Here is a 19,736-nt window from a genome sequence, read left to right on the forward strand (position 1 = left end):
TAAAAAATATTCGATAATAACAAAATTATAGCGATTTTCATCAAATTTTCAAACTTTTCGCATTGTTTTTGATACAAAATAATGAATAACATTTAAAAAAATGATTCCAAAGATAAACTAAATACATTCCTCATGAATAGCGCAGTCTTTCATTGAAATTAAACTAATATGTGATGTTTTCGATTGTAAAAATCAATGAAAATATGATTTCCGACTGAAAGTACTAATCGTTGCGAATATACTGATTTCAATCATAAATACAAGTCATACAATATTACTTAGCACAATAAATCGTTACATTACACAAGTCTTCGCGTCGACTTACAAATTATGAACATTTGACATGCAAAAGAAATCCAACAAAAGTCTAAAAATTAATTACTATTCCGTGATCATACACACACTCATCATCCTGGTGCTTAAATGTTTACATGTGTTTATAATTACATATGTTGGTCATGACGATGTGAAAATATTTCCCTATCAACTACGATTTTCTCTCCGCTACTATCTTTCTTCCCTCGTCCTCATAATTTGTGATCATTACATTAATATTCGATATTTGAAAATTTTGAGATGCGACCGCAGGTTCAAAGGCACTCTGCACGTACAGCACGACAAAGAATTTGGTGTGATATCACAAACATGAAGGTTGAACTGAACCGAATGTCGTCTGGCAGTGATATTTACAAACTATCTTTATGAGATCATAGCTCATACGTTTTCAATTTTTAGCGTTTTTAGTTTTTTTACAATATTTATCTATACATGCTTATGCTTCTTACACCGTAGTATCACTGAAAAACCGTCCGCGTAAAGCAAAACATTCATTCTAAATTTACAGTTGTACATTAGTTACAGGTGGCAGTGTTGTTTTCGAATCCGTTAATTAACTACAATTAGTCCGCGTCGGACGCGGCGTCCACGTCGATTAGTTATGACGGAAGGCGGTAGGCTTCGTTGGACGCTGGCACAGCTGGATGCAGGACAAAACTATCGTAGACATCCATCAACTCCTCCAGTTTGTATTCCTCCAAGCAGACAAAACCTTCCAGATTCGCGGATTGTTTACGTGCGCAGTCCATGCAATGCACAACGTGGCGTTTTTCTTGCTCACGGATGAACAGAATATTAAAAACTTCAATCTAAAACAAAAAAATTAATTATTTTAGGTTATAAACTTGAATATTATCTTGAATTTGTTTAATATTTACCTCACACTGTCCGCAGTAATGTGAAGCTTCATTTTTCCCTCTGCCATGGAACTTTACATCAACACCTTTACCTCGAGCAAACTCTAGTGTCATTGCACACTGCCTTAAAGTCCTCAGCAAACATTTCCTTCGAAAAAAACATAAATTAAATAAAAATCAATAAAATCAAACAAAATTCAACTTACTTTATCAACGCAAACAACTTCGGATCAGAAACCTTGATATTCCTCGCCAGATTCCACGACAAATGCAGCATAGGCACAATAGACTTATAACTCTGCAGTTTATTCCATTCGTACCTCTCAATAGCCAAATTATACTGTCTCGCTGTCAAAGGTCCAACATTCCATGCAATATTATTACACCAGCCAACTGCTTGCACCCAATGCACACAACCTGCATTCACCCAGACTAAATCCCCCGGCCGTTGCATAAACCTATACACCGGTATATTACTCTTGTGTAGGTCATCCAACACAGGCCACCATGATCCATGCAGATAATTTATCTGATTCTGATCGCACAGGGCACACACAGCGCCCCAATACGCATCTGGTACAGCAAACCATTCACAATCACCGGGACCAATGTTGATATTAATCGAACAAAAGTTATTGTTCTCTTGATGTCCTGGTGTTCGACTGCCTGGGACTTTCATATACAATTGTACTGTATTCATCCCGAGGATAACATGCCCTACATGTGATAACATGTTACCCGCAGAGACAACCCTAGCGAATGCTGGTAATTTCATGAGTTCTTGTAACTGTGAGCGCCATTTTCTCTCATCGGACAGGTCGACATTCGTGCCAAACTTTAAAGTTTTCGGTGAATTCGCATTCTTGACATTATTAGAAGGCGGTGTTGGTAGGGAACCCTTCTTTCTTCGTTGAAAACCCGTGGAATCCTTCGAATCCGAGTCTGAGAGGTTATAACCACTTCCGGAAGTCTTATCTCCTTCAGCTTTTAACGAATCTTTGAAACTCGACGCTTGGTATTGCGCGTATCTTGCAATAGTTGTATGTGATCGGTGTGAAACGCATGACCAAACCTTACGACCTGATTGCGGGTCCCAATTCTCATCCGATGGTTGTTGGTACTGTGTGCGCACTTCCACAGAATGATCAGGATTGGCTTCCACTAAAGTTTTAGTAGAAAACAACCCTAAATCTAATTTAAGTGCTGATGCAAGTCCCCTTACAACAGCAATAGGGTGTTTCAGACAGAATTCCTGCAATTGTGGACTAAACGCATGTTTTTTATTGTCCAGATACACCGAGGGAGTAGGTGGTAGCAATTGTTGTTGGTTAAGTTTCTGTGGGGGTGGTTCAGGCGCAGCTGGAGGTGGCGCATGGTCAGAAATCAACGAATTACTAATCTCACCTTTGTTGCCTTCACCTCTACACAGCTCAATAATCATCTTCGCGTCCATGTTGATATTGAATTCGGACTCTGGTCGCTTCCCTGATGAATTTAAACTTTCCATCTCCCATGGCAGTTCGTTTTTCACCGCGAGGATATCCTGCGTTGGTGACTTTGACTTGGACTTACTCTTGACTCCTTTCACATCCAACTCTAGTTTGTTATCAGAGTCATTATGATGATTCGGGGAGAATTCATTTGTAGAAAGTGGATCCAACGATGGTTCTTCTTTGATATCATCAGAACCAAAGTGTTTCAATAGATTTTCCGCTAGGGCAGTCGCCAGGTCTTTATGGGATAAAAGATCTTTGATATCTTCTTCTGATACACCTAAATCTGATTGTCCTCCTCCGGGCATATTAGGACCAACAGTTAACGAAGGTTGATGTAGTTTGTATTGCTGATTACTGTTATGCGGACGTTGGTTTTGACTACTTGGCGGTTGTTGTCCTTGTCGATTACGCATCTGTTGTTGGTGTTGTTGCATAAGTCTATATTGCTGTTGGAGTTGTTGCAGCGTGGTTTGTTGTGTTTGCGTAAGCGTGGCAGGGTTCTGTTGTTGCAGACATTGCAGAATTTGCTGTTGTTGCGGATTGAGGTAAAAGGACGGAGTGGTTGTTGGTGGTGATGACTTTTCGGGTGTTTCTGGCTTGAATCTCTTCGTGGGACATGCGGCTGGTGATGGGTAAGGTGGTGGTGGACCTTGGGGAGCACCTGCAGCACCTACAGCAGCGCCATTACCACCACCAGGAGGGTTGTAGTTCTTTTGAAAGGATTGTGAATTCGCGTTGCGGTTGTTGCCCGCACCAGCGGTCTGTTGTTGTTGGCGGGATGACATCTCAGCGGAAATGGGGAGATTCCACGCCTCTTCGATGGACAACAACTGTCGTCTCCTAATTTTAATCATAATAAATTAAAAACTAATTAAATAAAGTGTAAATATTGTGTGAATTATGTATCTACCTATTATCATGCAGTGTGTGTGTGTGTGATTTTTGTGTTGTTGTGTGAGCGAAGACTTACGAGTTGGTGATGCTCGGCATCGGACCGCTGGAGAGGTGCGTCTGGAGGAAGTTGATGCGTTGCGTGAGATGGGGATTCATGCCAATGGCGGGCAGCGCCGTCTTGGGCGCTTTCGAGGCGAGGTTCTCTTCGACGGTGCCGCGGTTGTTCGAACCGCGATTCGAGTTCAGGTAGCAGGCGTACGCGTCGCGCGCCTGCCCGCAGCTTTCGTAGAGGATGCCCAAGTTGGCCCACGCCGCGGAGTGACACTTATCTAATTGGACGGCGCATATGTACGCCTGCAGTGCGTCCATAGGCTGACTCTGCTGTTGATAGAGCACTCTGAAAGAAAAACAGTCAAAATTTATTTTTAAAAAAGTGATTTTTTTTGTTTATAGTTAAATTTCAAAGCAATTAGTCATCGAATATTTCATGAGATTATCTTATATTGAAGGTAATTAACTAAGGAATCCAATAAGTGCTAGTTTGAGTTGTGATTTATCTTAAGAAGTATAAAAAAACGTTTTGAAGTTGATGCTTTGGGATATTAAAATTATTAGTTTTGATATTCTGGTCATAACATTAATCCATCATAACTTTTCATTAAAACGTCGCAAAATATCGTGAGATATGTCATTGGAAAGAGAATTTAAAACGGAATTAACTCATAAGTGTTTCAAAACTATACATGTTACCATATTTAAATTATAAGCGATTAAAGAGCAGTCTGCACATTTTTCTGAGAAATCGCAATTTTTACTTTGAAAGCACATTTCTAGGAAACTAATCATCATATATTTAAAAACTTTAGCTTATATGATAGATAATTAACTAAATAATCAAATAAGTTGTTTTGGAAATTTTGATACACCTTAAGAAGTCCATTAAATTCATTCAAAGTTAAGAAAACATTCAAAAATGCAAATTTTTCATTTTCGTTTTTTTGGTCATAAAATTAATCCGTCATAACTTTTGATCACAAAATCACAAAACATCGTGAGATATGTTATTGGAGAGAGAATTTAAGAGAGAATAATCTCATAAATATTTAAAAGATTTACAGGTAGCCATATTTAAATTATTTATGATTGAAGTGACTTCTGCATATTTTTCCTTAAAAAACGCATTTTTATTTTAGAAGCAAATTCCCAACGAACCAATAATCCCAAATTAACAAATTTCATCACATCTAATAGAGTATGAACCAAAGAATCAAATAAAACCAAAATAATTTTTGTGGAAAGATTTAAACCACTTCTAGAGGCTTCAAAAGTGAACTTACCCTATAGAGCACCAAGTATCCGCATTCCCCTCCGACTTCTCCACACTATTGCGATACGCGATGAAAGCGTCGTGCACTTTGCCAATCGAAGCGTAACAACGCCCCAACAAATAAAGCGTTTGTCCTGAGCAAGGATCAGCGGCTATTGCTTGCTGCAAACAACTGATTGCCGACGGTATACGCTGATGTTTCTCGCCGAGAATGTCATAACAATGATACAACCATCCTAAACAACAAAAACAAAACAAAAAATCAAAAAACCTCTAATAAACTCCCATAAAATCATAAAAAAATCATATAATTTATTTAATTATCAATCAACCTAATTGGCGGAAAATGTCAGCTCGCAGCGGATTACTCAGCGACTTCTCTCGCAGCAGCAGCTCATACTTCTCCTTGGCGATCTTCACTTTCCCTTGCACTTCGAACAAGTGCGCGATGTGGAATCTAACTGCAAGCAATCAAATAGAAATCCATTAATGACAACAAAAACCAATAAACGATCCCGTTATATTCACATTATATAATCGTACACATAGTTGCATGTGCATCAACGCAAATAGCCACGATCCCATCCGCTAGAGTTTCTAATTCGTGCCAAGGCTGCGCACACATTCACACACAGGACAAAAACGCGCGTTGCGCGCGTGCAATTCGCGTACGCTTCCATACAATTTGCGAAAGGTCAGTTATATTGTTCGCCGCGCAGTCTTAAACCATCACCATCACCACAATCACAAAATAATTACAAAATGCACTTACTTTTATCCTTCTCAGTCGTACAAGGATTATTATCGGCCAACGCCAGTTGCAGATGCTTCAACGACGACTGATAATCCTGCGTGACCTTGAAGATCAACCCCAGGCGCAGGTGGACCTCGTTGGCGCGCTGGAAATTCGGCGAGACGTACAACAACTGTTGGAATACTTTAACAGCCCTGAAATCAACAAAAAAAAAATTAAAATTTACATTGGGGTCAAAGATGGTTCAACTAAAATTGGAGCAAGTGGAAAAAAATCATTATTACATGTTTGTATGTGTGTACATGGTAAACTAGGTCAAGAGATAATCTTTTCGTGCCACAAAATGAAAAAAGCACACTTATCACCTGTGGAGTGAAAAATAAAGTCACGCATGTCGCCTTATCATCCAGGATCTGGGTACTAGGTAATAACCCGGGTGGCGAATGTATGCAACACGCGTCAAATCTGCATAAATTAAAAACAACGCGCCCCTATACCGGAAATTGCACGTTTTATATAATATTTAATCGGTTTGAATGCATGTATATCATTGTATTATGATGTTGGTCAAGAGACCTGTGTGTGGACGGATCTACCTGTTCGCGGCGTAATGGACGAACTCGCCCAACTCGCGGTCATTGACGCGCTTTCAAGGTTACGGCCGTCTGCTGCGCACTTTCAGCTTTCCTCGACTTGCGTGTTGTCTTATGTGGCCATTGCTCCTCCAGGATAATATAAATTACTCCTGGGGGTTAGCGAGAGGTCATCGGATGGGACCTGCCTCAACTATATTCTAAATTGTAAATTCTAAAATGGTGACAAATATGGCGGGTTGATTTAAAAACCGCAAAGCAGAGAGAGGTTATTACCTCTTTAGAAACAAAAAGGAGGTACCGTTAGCTGGTATACGAGTATATAGTACCATACACGCCTTGTACGAGTAAAATATATTCACGTTTGACTTAAGTTTTAAGTTTAAGTTAAGTTTGTGAGTAGACACCGCACTTCTTTGCGTTTATATTTAGTTTCAATGTGTGGCTATGGCTATGTGTCTCTCCTCAGGTTGTTTTATTTTATTCACGTGTTCTATTCGTATCTAGCAGCAGGAGAAATAAATTCTATTAAAAGCTTTCCATTTATTTCATCGCGCTCCGAGTGCTTGACCTTTTTCAACTCAAAAGTAGCAATAAGTGTAGAGAGGATTGTAAATTTATAAGAAATGTTGTAATAAAATTGAATGGTAAATAATAAGGATGATGTGGAATCGTGTGGGGTGTTGTTCATCAGGTGCGTACGGATTATGGCACTTATACAACACTTGCGTTTCTCAAGGCATGCTGTAAGTGCAGTGCAGGAAGGAAGCAGATGCGATGGAACAGCTGAACAGCTGGTGGCGAGGAAAGCTCTCGGGGAGACAGCTGCGGATGGCACGTACGGGCACAATGAACAGGTTAACGTCGAATCATCATCAGACATCACATATTACAATATCTATGAGAGATAAAAGTGATTTATATATTCTACTAGTAAAAATCCAAGTAGTTCTTAGTAAAAATATAATTAATTATTTAATTTCTGGTTTCTAGGACTTAGAATTGTTGATTTCATCAATAAAAATTGTAATTTTATTTAAAAGAAATAAGAAATGTTAATAATGTACTTTAGCGCCATCTAGATTTGAATTATTTAACTATAACTACGATTGAATCTCCATATAAATTTCCATCCCTTATTTAACACCCTTTAAATCACAATTTTTAATATTTAAATAATTATTCTCCTATTCGAATCTTAAACAAACCTAATAAATCATAAATCATTAAAATCCATCCAGCAGTTCACGAGTTATAAATGCTTAAACTAACAAATACGTTTAAAATTCATTTATTGATGAATATTGCTTAATTTATTAGGCCTGGTGTTTGTAACATCTTGAAATAGTCTACGAGATGATGGTTGGGTGGTGAACACACGCCCGAAGGTTATAGACGAGACGCAGGTGCCCATCGGATGAAAAAGGAACAAAAGGCTTTCGAAAAGTAAAATAAAATAAAAAGCCCAAAAGCACAAACAACATTTTTACGACGGCTTCTGTTCTTTTGTTATAGTCTTCCAACTGCCGAACAACAGGTATGTAATAATATACAATATATTTAATGCAGCAGCTACAGTTCTGTGTATTGCTTTCTCAGAACATTAGTATTTTTAAAGGGAAAGAAGAAAATATAGCTTAAACATACAAAGGTGCTGTAAAGTATCCAGAATTAAATTAAAATATGTTGTAATTTTTTTATTAAATTGTGAAAAATAAGTGAAAAACTGCTTTTCGCCAACTAAATTCTAAGTTTATAAAAACTCCTATCAGCAATTAAATATTTTATTAATTTTATTTAAAAATAAACGCAGAATATTTCACAGAATTCGATTTTGAATGAATTTTTTCTCTTATTCATTTAAACTAAAAGTTATTAACGGAAAAAGTTATTTAGCTTTAAAAGAAGCCTTAAGTAAATCCTAGTACAAAATTAGATTACTAAATTAATTAGTTTGCGAATAAAACAAGAAAAAACAATTTCTCTTAAAGACATGTTAAATTTACTAATAACTCCCATAAACAATCAAATATTTTACTAATTTTATTTATAAATAAATAGAGAATTAATCACAGAATATAATTCTGAATGAATTTTCTCTCTACCTCTTTTAATTTATAAGTTATTAAACAAAAACTTCCATCAAACAATTTTTTCTTTAAACTTACAAATCATTTTCTTTACTCAGAAAAGATTACAGCGAAACCCAACACACCTCAGTTGAATCACCTGATTGTGTTATATGGTATTGTATTGAGTAATAGAAATAACAGTTGTCTAGTCCATGTAGGTTGTTAAAGTTGTTAAAGTTCAAACTTGAATCAACCTCCACGTATTTCTATGTCTACTATGTCTACATTCTATGCAATGCATAATGTTTGGGTGTGCGTTTGGTAGACATAAGCGCCCACCGAAATCGCACGTAGACCAAGCCCAGAGCCGCGTACGGGACCCGGGTCCACCCTAATCCAACTATTATTTCGAAAATCGGAGGGTGCACACTACACAGGCAGAGTAACAGCAGACTAGCGCCGGTCGGTCGGTTGAAAACCGTACTCGTACCGAATACGAACTTCTACAGTATAAGTACACACAGTACACACACAGAAAGAGAATAAACGAACGTAGGCTATAAATGGAAAATGGAAAGCAAACTTGGGCCGCCCTACGAAAAAAGGGCGAACATCTGGCCTCTGAAGCGCTCTGCTTCTGGATTTATCGAACATCATCGCTTCCGTTGCGGATTGCGCTTTACACACAAGCACAATGACGCAAACTGGCGTTGATTATTTTATGTCAAACAGGAAGTTTATCACCGTCAGAACATAACTATCATATGGGAAATTTAAATTTAAACATTTAAGCATAAGGTAATGATTCACTTGCTCACTAATTTTATACAACAATAATTATCTAGTTATAAATGAGTCATTCATTAAAGAATCATCGTCATAATGAAGGGTTACGGTTACGATAAAAATCTATATATGTATATAAAAGTAAGTAGTGTTAGTTACAACATTTATAACTCAAAAACGACTGGACAGATTTTGATTATTTATGATTTTTTGGATTTGTCTTTGCCTAGAATAAGAGAATAACTATTAAAATATTAAAAATTATTACTTAAAGAGTGTTAAATAAGGGATGGAAGTTTATATGGAGATTTAATCATAGTTTTAATTAAATAATTGACTCCTAGATGGCGCTAAAGTAAATTATAAGCATTTTTCATTTATTTTCAATAAAATTATGAATTTTATTGATGAAATTCACGCAGAAAATAAAAAATTACGTTTTTACTCCAAACTAATTAAATATTTATAACTGACTCATTCATACATTCATTCAAAGATGATGAATATTTCACCGAAGAGTTTCGTTTACATTTAGTTTTTTTTTTTCTTCCTGTTTCACTAGTAATTTATAATAAATATTAACATAGTAATTGTAAGGTATGAAAAAAACACACACAACACCGGAGATACGTGGATGGAAATATACGATATGCATTACTTACGTCTCGAATTACACGTTTCGTTCGTTTCGTTTCGTTTCGCAAGCACGTTGTTGCATTTGCACGAATGTGTTTGTGTGTGTGTGTTGCCAGTCATGCATACAAAAACTGCTGCATATTGCATTGTGCACGGCGTGTGCATACAAAGACATGACAAGACACAAACCACCGTAAGAAAATCCTACACACGCCGCACTATAGATACACTGAGGTACACATATGGTGTGCTTTCAATGTTGCAATCACAATCTCGCAATTAAAAACTTCCTACAAGTAATACACTCGTATATGTACAAGCAAGGTTTAAATTGAGGCATACTCGTATTCTATTCATGTTTTGTGTGTGTTTTAATCATTAATTACACGTCAATACCGAGGTATCATGCATGTGTCATTAACTATGTTATTAGCTTCAATTTCTGAGAAGTGATTCAAGAGTTTTATATTTTATATTGGATATTTTTCTGATTGCATATAGGAATTTTGTGTTTACTCGTATAGAGTGAGTTGTTGCCATGATATCTGTTATCAGGGTGTAGTATTGAGTGTTGACAAACAAATGTTATCAGTTATTCCCACGTTTTATGTTTGGTTATAGTCTATACTCGTACCTTTATAAATACCGCTTGAAGTTATTTATATAAAAAGGAAAAAAATGCATTTTTATTAAGTGATGTTTGTATTGCGGTGTGCAAAACATGTTTTATCAATTAATCAATGATATTAACTGATTAATTATTTTAAAAAGTAAATTTTATCTTAATAAATATATTCTACATTAAATTCTGTGTCTAAATATAGTAAGAATTATGATGTAGATTGTTTTGTGTTGTAGTTACATACAAATGAAGTTATATTATATATTTTTAGAAAAGTAGATATATATATTGATTTATAATGGGGTCAATAGACTTAAAAAAAACAGCAGACAGGAAAAGATATGTATATTTAATATTTATTCTTAGTAAATATCCTGTAGTAAATTCTACAATCCTCTAAAAAAAATATGTAGAATACGGGTGACTATGTAATTAATGACTGAAAAACTAAATTTAGAATATCGATTCGTTGAAAAATCAATTTTGCAGTTATTAAACTCGACATTGACCTATATTAAACTGTAGTATTGAACATGTGCAACAAAATAAAGCACTTATAGTTTACTACAAGCAATTCTAAATCAATTTTATTGTTATTTCATGTTAAGAATGTTAATGTTTTGTATTTTTTAAGAGTACTCTTTAATAATTCAAAATACAAAAGAAATATATTAAATAATCTTGATAATATCGAATTAAATTCTGTTCTTCACGCTCGAAAAAATAGGAAGTTTGTAGTTGAAACAAATTGATATGAGTAAACTTGATTTCTGAGAATTTGTAACACATAACTAGAGATCTAGGAAACCTAGAATAATGATTCGTTCAAAAAACCATAGTGTATTAAATTCTCCATCTAATTAGTACCTGACGAAGCAATTTATTGGATTGCAAGCAAATGTTACCAACGAGTAGAGTAAAAAAATTATATTAAAACGATTTTTGTAAGAGTGTAACTAGTTGCAGAAATTAAAAACAACGAATTTTAAATAGAAGAAGATTCAGAATTTAATAAGACATAATTTTTTAGATGTTATCTCAAAAAATAAGGTAAAAAAAGTAAAATTCGTTCAAAATTTCTCATAGAAATGAATTCTGAATCAAATTATACATAAATTCGCCATAATGCCATCAAAGTAGACTCAGAATGTAATAAACCACAATTTCTACGTCCTTGGAATCACATATAATTAAAGAATCTGATACAATTTCAATAAAATCATTTAAAAACCGATCAATTTCTTCAAAATTTCTCCTATAAATGAATTCTGAATCAAATTATACATAGATTCGCCACAAATACAATCAAAGTAGACTCAGAATTTAATTCAGCACAATTTCTACGTCCATCTAATCACGTATAATTAACAAAAAAGGCATAATCCCAAAAGAAATATATTAAAAACCCCTCAATTTCTTCAAAAATTCACTTAGAAATGAATTCTGTATCCACTTACACATTGACCAACCATAAATACCCATCAGAACACCCTATCTATAAAAAAGAACATCCCTACCTATCAAAAAAACAATACCTAATTATTTTAACCCAGAAAAAAGGGTAAAACTACAACTATCCCACATTCTTCATCCTCCCCCAGTGAACAATTCGTAAATTAGTTACAGAAACCATGATTTACGACCAGGGTCACCCTTAAATGTTGCACCACGATCTGCATGACGTGAGATATGTCGCCGGCATCATGGCGGATGCGAGAACTGGCTCACACAAACACACCCAACCACAAAACACACACATACACAACTTCTCCATCAGAGAGTGAGGAGTACACGCACGCCGAAGAACGGAATTCCTTCCGCACCACACGCGCGCACGCTCCACTCTCCACCGTTGACAGTTACGTCACGAGCGATGATTCCCATCACCATTCAACAATTCCACGAAAAGAGTTTCAACTCACCAACTCTAGATAATAGGCTAATATCCACAGGCACAGACTGGCGGCAGTTTAATTGAAGAAATTGACCAATGTGAACACTTTTCGGATGTATGTATCTATTGCTTAATATACTTCACAGTTTACATGAACACAATGAGTAATAGCATTTGAAGTTTCGAAGCACTTGTCGGTGTTGAATGAATCTCTCTGTATCTATCTAAAAAACCTCCCCGTAGCACTACTCAATTCGCCCCCCAGCGCCGCAACCACACTCACACACACACTCGTCGCACACACAGCACCCGGAGAGTGTCCCGGACGAGTAGCGCTCGCCAACCGATCCGTTCACCGGCTCACCTCGATGCCAACTGCGCGAGTGAGCGAGAGTGCGCGGCGGTGCAACGAGGGGAATTCCATCCGCAGGCCGAGCACGACCGAAGCGCAGCTTCGGTTTCCTCCTCGTGGCGAGTGCATTCACTGTGAATGCGAACGTGGAAGTCCCGTGCGAGGAAATAGAGTAGAAGAGTAGATTTGCCTGTGCGCGCGCGATCGCGGGGTGGAGAGGGGGTGTGGGTAGCGCATACACATGCAACCAACAACACACACATACACGCATGGATTCGATCTGCTGCCGCCGGTCGCATTCTCTGTCAGCGAGCAGTCACGTAGACCAGTTCTCTCCAGCGCGCGCTACATGCCTACAATCGCCTAAAACTCTGCTTGTGGACGTTGGACTCTCTCCAACTCTCACAAGGCGGACTGTTGCGTACAGTTGGGGGCTCGTCTCTTTTGTTTACCAACATACACTAGTTGTATGTAGTTGGAGTTTGGACCGTCATTCTGGACATAATGTCTTATGATATCTTTGTGATGTTGTTTTGATGGTGTGTGTGATGTTTGTTGCATAACTACTGACCCAAGTACGAGTGGAGTGGAGTAAAGACAAAGGAAATTCTAATTTCTTCAATTCGCCGAAGCAATTTTGCATGATTGCACATGATTGCCGAGCGAGTGAGTGTGGTGGGTTTGCGTGCCGGGTTGTACTTGTCATTTGCAATTATGGATTGGAATTGAATAGTAATTTGAGTCGTTCCAATAATAGAATCCGAACCACAAACCTATTTTTTGTAATAAAGTTGATTTCATTCATTTTCTTGAGAAATAAATGGTAAATGATTAGTGGGAATAGAAAATGTAGTTGTTATCTGCTGGCTAATGTAATGATTAATCTATATATTAAATTTTAACATTATCAGTCAGATGGTTTTTGAAATATTTACATTTTTAGTAAAAAAAAGTGGAAATTTTCATTAATTTTAAAGGTTTTTTTTTAATTTCTTTAAAAATTGTGGGTCCAATTTAAAAATAGTTTATCCACGTAATAATTTTGCTAGCAATAAATATTAACAACAACTTTGAGTTTAATTGGAGCAATATTTTATTAAATTTTGTTGTTTAAAGCGTTTTACGCGCTTTTTTGGTCATTTTTTGCTTATAAATAAAAAATGGTTGGCCCAAAAGTGGTTCAACGTTGGTGTAATGTTCATAATCATATTAATACAAATTAATACCAAATCTAAGCTGGATAGGTGCAATAATTATCGAGATATAGCCGTTTAAAGAGCAAAAAAGCAGTAATTTTAAGATAAAATCTTTTTTGCGTATTTTTTTCAATCATTTTTTGGGTTTAAGAAGAAACTATTAGCCCAAAAATGTTACGATTTGACCACATTTTGTTTATCACAACAATAAATAATTGTAACAAATTTGAACTTGATTGACGCAATAGTTTCCGAGATATTGACGTTTTAAAAGTTAAAAATCGGTAAAATTTGCGGCAAATTCATTTTTGCGCTCATTTTTAACCTATTCTTCAAACATAATTATAAAGCAAATGATCCCAATATGTTCTGCTTTAACCACGTACTAAATAATCTAGTAATGAACATTAATTATAAATGTCAAAGCGATTGCGATAATACTTTTCGAAATATTGACATTTAAAGAGAGAAAAATGAAGCAATTTTACTCATTTTACGCACATTTTTAACGGTTTATCTAAAATAAATAAATAAAACTATTGGTACAAAGATAAAAACGATTTCTCCACGTATTGCTTATCATTCTAATAAATATCAATAACAATTTTGAAGTTGATTAATGAGTTGATTAAACAGTTTGCAAGATAACCGCGATTAAATTGAAAAAATCACAAAAATCAAAATTCGCGTTTTATTTTTGACCAATTTTCATCGTATAATTAAATCTTTAATCCCTATCATTAAATCATAATCCACCAACAATAAATCACAATAAATACCTACAATATCCACTCCATAATATTAACCACATCAGAAAATTTACACAGCAGCTACAGCAAAAAAAGCGAAGAAAAAAAAAACGCGCATTCGAAACGAGGAAGCGTAAAATTAGTTTATGTTTATTATGATAATCAAGTGCATCTGACCTCGATGTAGCCTCGATTAGCATACTGTGCTGCACACTGCATATAAGTGCAGTCATTTTATTTTATATCGTAAACAATTTCGTTATAAACAAACGCGAGTTATAACTTATAACTTAATCAAAACCAATTTTTAAAAATAACTCTATACGCATACAGAGCTATTATAAAAAAATATTATTAAAATTAATTCTTATCCAGCCATAAATTACGTGTGAAATGTAATGTGCTCGTACAGATTGTGCATGTACTACACACGTAGGGCTATTTTTAGCGGAGCAACGAGCAATGATGCAATTGCCCGTGACGTCAGCAAGTTGGCAAGTGTATTGAACTCGCGGCTTGTTGTCGAAGCTCCTCTGCCTCGCTGCTTCGGTATCATTGCAAAAGCTGCAGCGTAAGCTGTAAGCTCACTTTCATATAGTCAACCGCATGCATCATCAATTTAGCTGTCGGTGTTAAGGTGGTTCGCGAAGGGGTTTTATGACGTAGGTGATCTTGAAATGCACAGTGACGTAATGGGACAATGCTTTGACTTGCGGTACACGTACAGAACATAGAGGTATTAGGGCTTAGAATTGTTGTTTTTACAAGCAGATTGAAATAATTGAATTAATAATTAATAATAATTATGTATTTCAATGTGATTGAAGTGATATTATGGATTAAAGTTAAAATTAAGTAGTGGTTATACGTAATTTAATTTTTACTTCGTTTTTTGTGCTTTTTTCGACGATAAATAAAAAAGTTGTTGCAGAAATTCAAAAATTCTTTTATCAAGTAATAATTATTGTAGTAATAAATAGTAATAACAAATTTGATCGCAATTTGAATAATAGTTTTCGAGATATTGCAGTTAAGAATTGGAAAAACAGCAGTTTTTTTGAAATTTTGTCTTTTTTCTATCTTCTTTTGACGATAATTAAGAAACTATTTTGCCAAAAATGTTCTACTTTGGCCACGTTATGACGATCAATGTACTAAATAATTATAACAAATTTGAACTTGATTCACGCAATAGTTCATAAAGTATTATTGTTTAAAGTGTAAAAATCGAATTTTTACGCATTTTCTTTACGTTTTTCTGGAATAATTAAAAAACTATTAGCCAAAAAATAAAATGCTTTGGTCAGGAGTTACCTAACATATTATTAAACATTAATAACAAATTTAAAGACAATTGAAATAATAGTTCCTGAAATATTCTCAATTAAACTGAAAAAAATCAGAATTTTTACAGAAAATTTACTATTATCTCTTCTCTAAAAAACAAAACCGAAGTTTTAGGCCATATTCACCAATAAAACATTCAATGACGTAATAGACCAATGCTTTGACTTGCGGTACAACTACCGAACATACATTTAATCACCCATTTCTTCATAAAATATCATAATTAAAACAATTTCTTTCAAATAAATAAAAAAAATATCACTCGTCTATCTATTTGACCTTGAAGGCCCTTCGTTGTTTTTGTTTAGAGTGCAGTGGTCAGTGCACCACACGACCGCCTTTTGTGGCGATGCTCATCGCCGAGTCAGGTAAACGACCTATTATTGTCCGGCGCTCTTCGGCGGGTCGAAATAAAATTATACACGCTCGCGATCCAAGAATCAGATCGGAATGACCTGCGCGCGCCAACCTGTCCCGCTGTCCGTGCCGCAGGTCAATCAAGAGTCAACGCAAAAAAATGCGCACGCAGCACGTGCGAAATATCACATACAAAAAAAGATAATAATGTGAGTTTCTTAATGTATGTATGATTCATTTAATTTTTATGTATTTTTTGTGAGTGACTGGATGGGTGTGTATGTGTGTGTGTGGGACCAGGTCAATGGCATCGATTTGTATATATTTAGGAATGTCGCGATGTAAAAGCTCGGGTTTACGCGCCTTGCGGCTAGAATGTGAAATGTGACTTATTCAAATGAAGGAGATAAGGTCTCAAACTATTTTATTGATAAAAGTGTGTTCATTCGTGGTAATCGTACTAATATTGGAACTTTTTATATATTTTAGGTTTTCAGTCATAAATAAATGAAGTATTGTTCTAAAAATAAATACATTTTATCAATACTTATCTAATTTTAAGTTTTTTCGACAAAAATCATATTTAAGTTCGTTTTTCTGCAATAAAACGCTTAGTTTTGATAATTTCATCAAAATGTTTGAAAATATTGGACAAATATATAAATATAATCAATTTATAGTTGATTCTTTGGATAATTTATAAGAAAATCGCTTGTAAAGTGAGAAAAAGTTGTAAATTTTGATGCAAAGTTAATTTTTCAGTATTTTCTTTGATTATTTTGGGAATAAATAGAAAATGGTTCTTTCAAAAACAGAAAGCTTTTGACATTTGTTAAATATAAGGATAATATATGTCTATAACAAATTTGGACAGAATTGTTGCATTAATTAGTTAGATATTGACATAAAAAGTATTCAAAAATTGCAAAAATTGCAAAAATATTTCTTGTAGTTTTTCTCAAATAAATACAAAACTGATTGTTCACAAGCAAAATACTTTGACAACATAATAATTATTATAATAATAAATACCCATAACATATTTGAACTTAATTGATGCAATAATTTGTGAGATATTGATTAAAAACTGTCAAAAAGCGTAAAAATTTAGGTTTTAACTTGATTTTTCATAGTTTTTCTGCAATGAATAAAAAACTATTGGTTCAAAAGCAAAATCCTTTGGTAACATGATAACTATCAAAATAATCAAGAACCATAACAAATTTGAAGTGGATTAAACAAATAATTACCGAGATATTAACGTTAAAAGTGAAAAATAAATTTCAAACCATTTTTTCTGATTTTCTCCAGTTTTGTACGAAAAATAATTAATAATCTCATAGTTTTAAACTGCTAGACCCTTTAATAATAAATAAACAATAAAAATTTGTCATTTTGTGCAATTTTTACCAAAATATAGTAATTTTAAACCAAAAACATAAAATAAAACAAAACTTTTCACTTCTTTTGTGCATTTACTAACTAAAACTCCAATAAAACAATGAATTTATTATGTCTGACATTTTCTGTATGCAAACTGCCCGCGTGTTTTGATAAGCTGGTTGTTGCGTCGTCGGTATGCTAATGTTAGTTAGATCGATACGATTGTTTGATTGCTTGATTATAGTGTCTGCGCGTCTGCCCGTCTGCATGTCCTGCATTTCACACGAAAACTACAACGAACCCAAACCCCTTTTCCAATCATTCCGTCTCCCTTCGCGCTTCCACGTAATAATTACTTGTGAAAAATGTCTAGTTCTGTTAGAGTGCGGCGTGTGCGTGCGCGAAATAGCAGGTAAAGGTGGAAAGGAGGAACTAAAGGAAGGCAGCAGGTAAAATCGATGGTTCAGTCGCGCATAGCGTTTCAGGTAATAACCGCGCCGCCCTCGAGTACTAGGGCTGCAGGAGGTGTAGGATGGTGTCTGGCGTGTCCTGGCGTGTTTCCGCGTTCGTATAGCAAATGCACACGCGGGAAATTCAAATTGTGTGTGAGATGAATGCAAAATTTACTAGAAAATATAGTTTTTCTTTCATTCTTTGGTAAATTAATGTATAAAAATCGATATTTTTGCATTTTTGTCAAATTCTTATGTAAAATTCGTTAATTTTACAATAATTTTCATTTTTTCTTCGAAATTTTCTTTCTTTTTGCAAAAATCACTCAACTTAACCCAAATAAAACCTATTTAAACTTAAATTATGTATAAAACATAACCTAAAACCATTTTTAACCTCAATTATGGTGTTTTTTCCGCGTTTCTGAGCAAATTTACGTGTTTTCCATCAAAAATAAACATAATTTCAATAGAAAAACTCAACCAAAACCGAAAAAAACGCAATTTTTCTGCGTTTTTCAAAACTTTTAACCCCAAAAACGTTGTTTTCTACTAACAATCATAAGAATATTTAATCAATCACTTACCATTGGTATGCATTGAAGTAGTAATACACTAATCCTAGTCCATACAGGAATGCCGTGTCCTTCCAGTGATTCTCAGCTTGTGCAGTGTAGAACATTTGATATGCAGACAATGCTATAACAAACAAATGAATTTTTGCTATAAAAATAACTGAAAATTGAAAATTGTGAACTGAAAATTATGTAAAAGTTATTACCTTTTCGGTGTTCTTCCAACAACAAATGAAAATGGCCCAGTTTTACCCATGTTTTTGGATCTATACTGATGCTTTTAGTGTTTTTTGTGTTTGACACATCAGTATCTTGAGCTTTTTGCTGTTTTCTTGCCTGGATGACCATTAGTTGCAAATATTTCACTGCCTGATTAACAAAAAACAAAAATTAGAACAAAAATAACAATTTTTATAAAGAAATCATTGATATAATACATAATAAAAGTATTTTAGCAATAAAATTTGTATATAACTATGCTATAAATTTAATACTAAGTCTAAAATCACTTCTGAACCTTTAATAACTTCTTTCAAGTAAAAATTTTAAACTTTTCGATGACTATATAAAAATTTCAATAATTATTCTAGAATTTTTGTTTATTACTTACTTTCAACACTAATGTTTTCTTCTTAGCATTGTCTGGATTATTGAGCAAGAGATATCCACACTGCCGACTATAGATTAAACATAAACAAAAGTTGTTATTTTATATCAATGTTGTTTAATTGCTTCTTGACCCACCTATCAAGCTCTGAGAGAAGTTGCAACTCCTGCGGCGTCATGGTGATCTCCTCTGGATCGTCCGCTTTGCCGTTTGTCTTGATCATCTTGGGGGTGGTGCACGTCCGACGAAATTCAGAAAACACCCCCGAACGCACACAATTGTTGATTTATTTATCACCGAATCGTATGCGTATGCAGAAACTAACCAACAAATTCACTGGAATGAAAACACTAGATACGCTGGCCAATTAGACGCCGGCATAAATGACTTTTAGTGGCTTTAAGTTATGTAACCCACACAACATAAAAATGTATTATTTTAAGTAAAAACT

General features: G+C 34.8%; 1 protein-coding gene across 1 annotated transcript; it reads right to left on the reverse strand.

The window, feature by feature from the left end:
• Positions 1-215: 215 nt before the first annotated feature.
• Utx (Utx histone demethylase) lies at positions 216-19,611 on the reverse strand. The gene is made up of 11 exons (XM_065310454.1): positions 19,423-19,611; positions 19,289-19,355; positions 18,885-19,047; positions 18,691-18,802; positions 5,683-5,858; positions 5,243-5,371; positions 4,921-5,146; positions 3,660-3,980; positions 1,400-3,529; positions 1,215-1,341; positions 216-1,145 (listed from the first exon to the last, which is right to left on the reverse strand). Exons 1-11 carry the CDS (start codon positions 19,506-19,508, stop codon positions 936-938), a joined length of 3,747 nt encoding a protein of 1,248 aa, XP_065166526.1. The 5' UTR covers positions 19,509-19,611; the 3' UTR covers positions 216-935.
• Positions 19,612-19,736: the final 125 nt, after the last annotated feature.

The sequence above is a fragment of the Atheta coriaria genome, unplaced genomic scaffold, assembly GCF_025399875.1.
Source record: "Atheta coriaria isolate IRGN ID8LTWV9N9 unplaced genomic scaffold, Caltech_Dcor_3.1 hic_scaffold_8_pilon, whole genome shotgun sequence".
NCBI classification, from domain to species: Eukaryota; Metazoa; Arthropoda; class Insecta; order Coleoptera; family Staphylinidae; genus Dalotia; species Dalotia coriaria.

Coding starts and splice junctions, on each gene's coding strand:
- Utx (XM_065310454.1), bottom strand. CDS start 19,508: ATGATCAAGACAAACGGCAAAGCGGACGATCCAGAGGAGATCACCATG. Junction 1,342..1,399: donor AAGTTGTTTGCGTTGATAAA/GTAAGTTGAATT, acceptor TTTTTTTCGAAG/GAAATGTTTGCTGAGGACTT. Junction 1,146..1,214: donor ATTACTGCGGACAGTGTGAG/GTAAATATTAAA, acceptor TTTTTGTTTTAG/ATTGAAGTTTTTAATATTCT.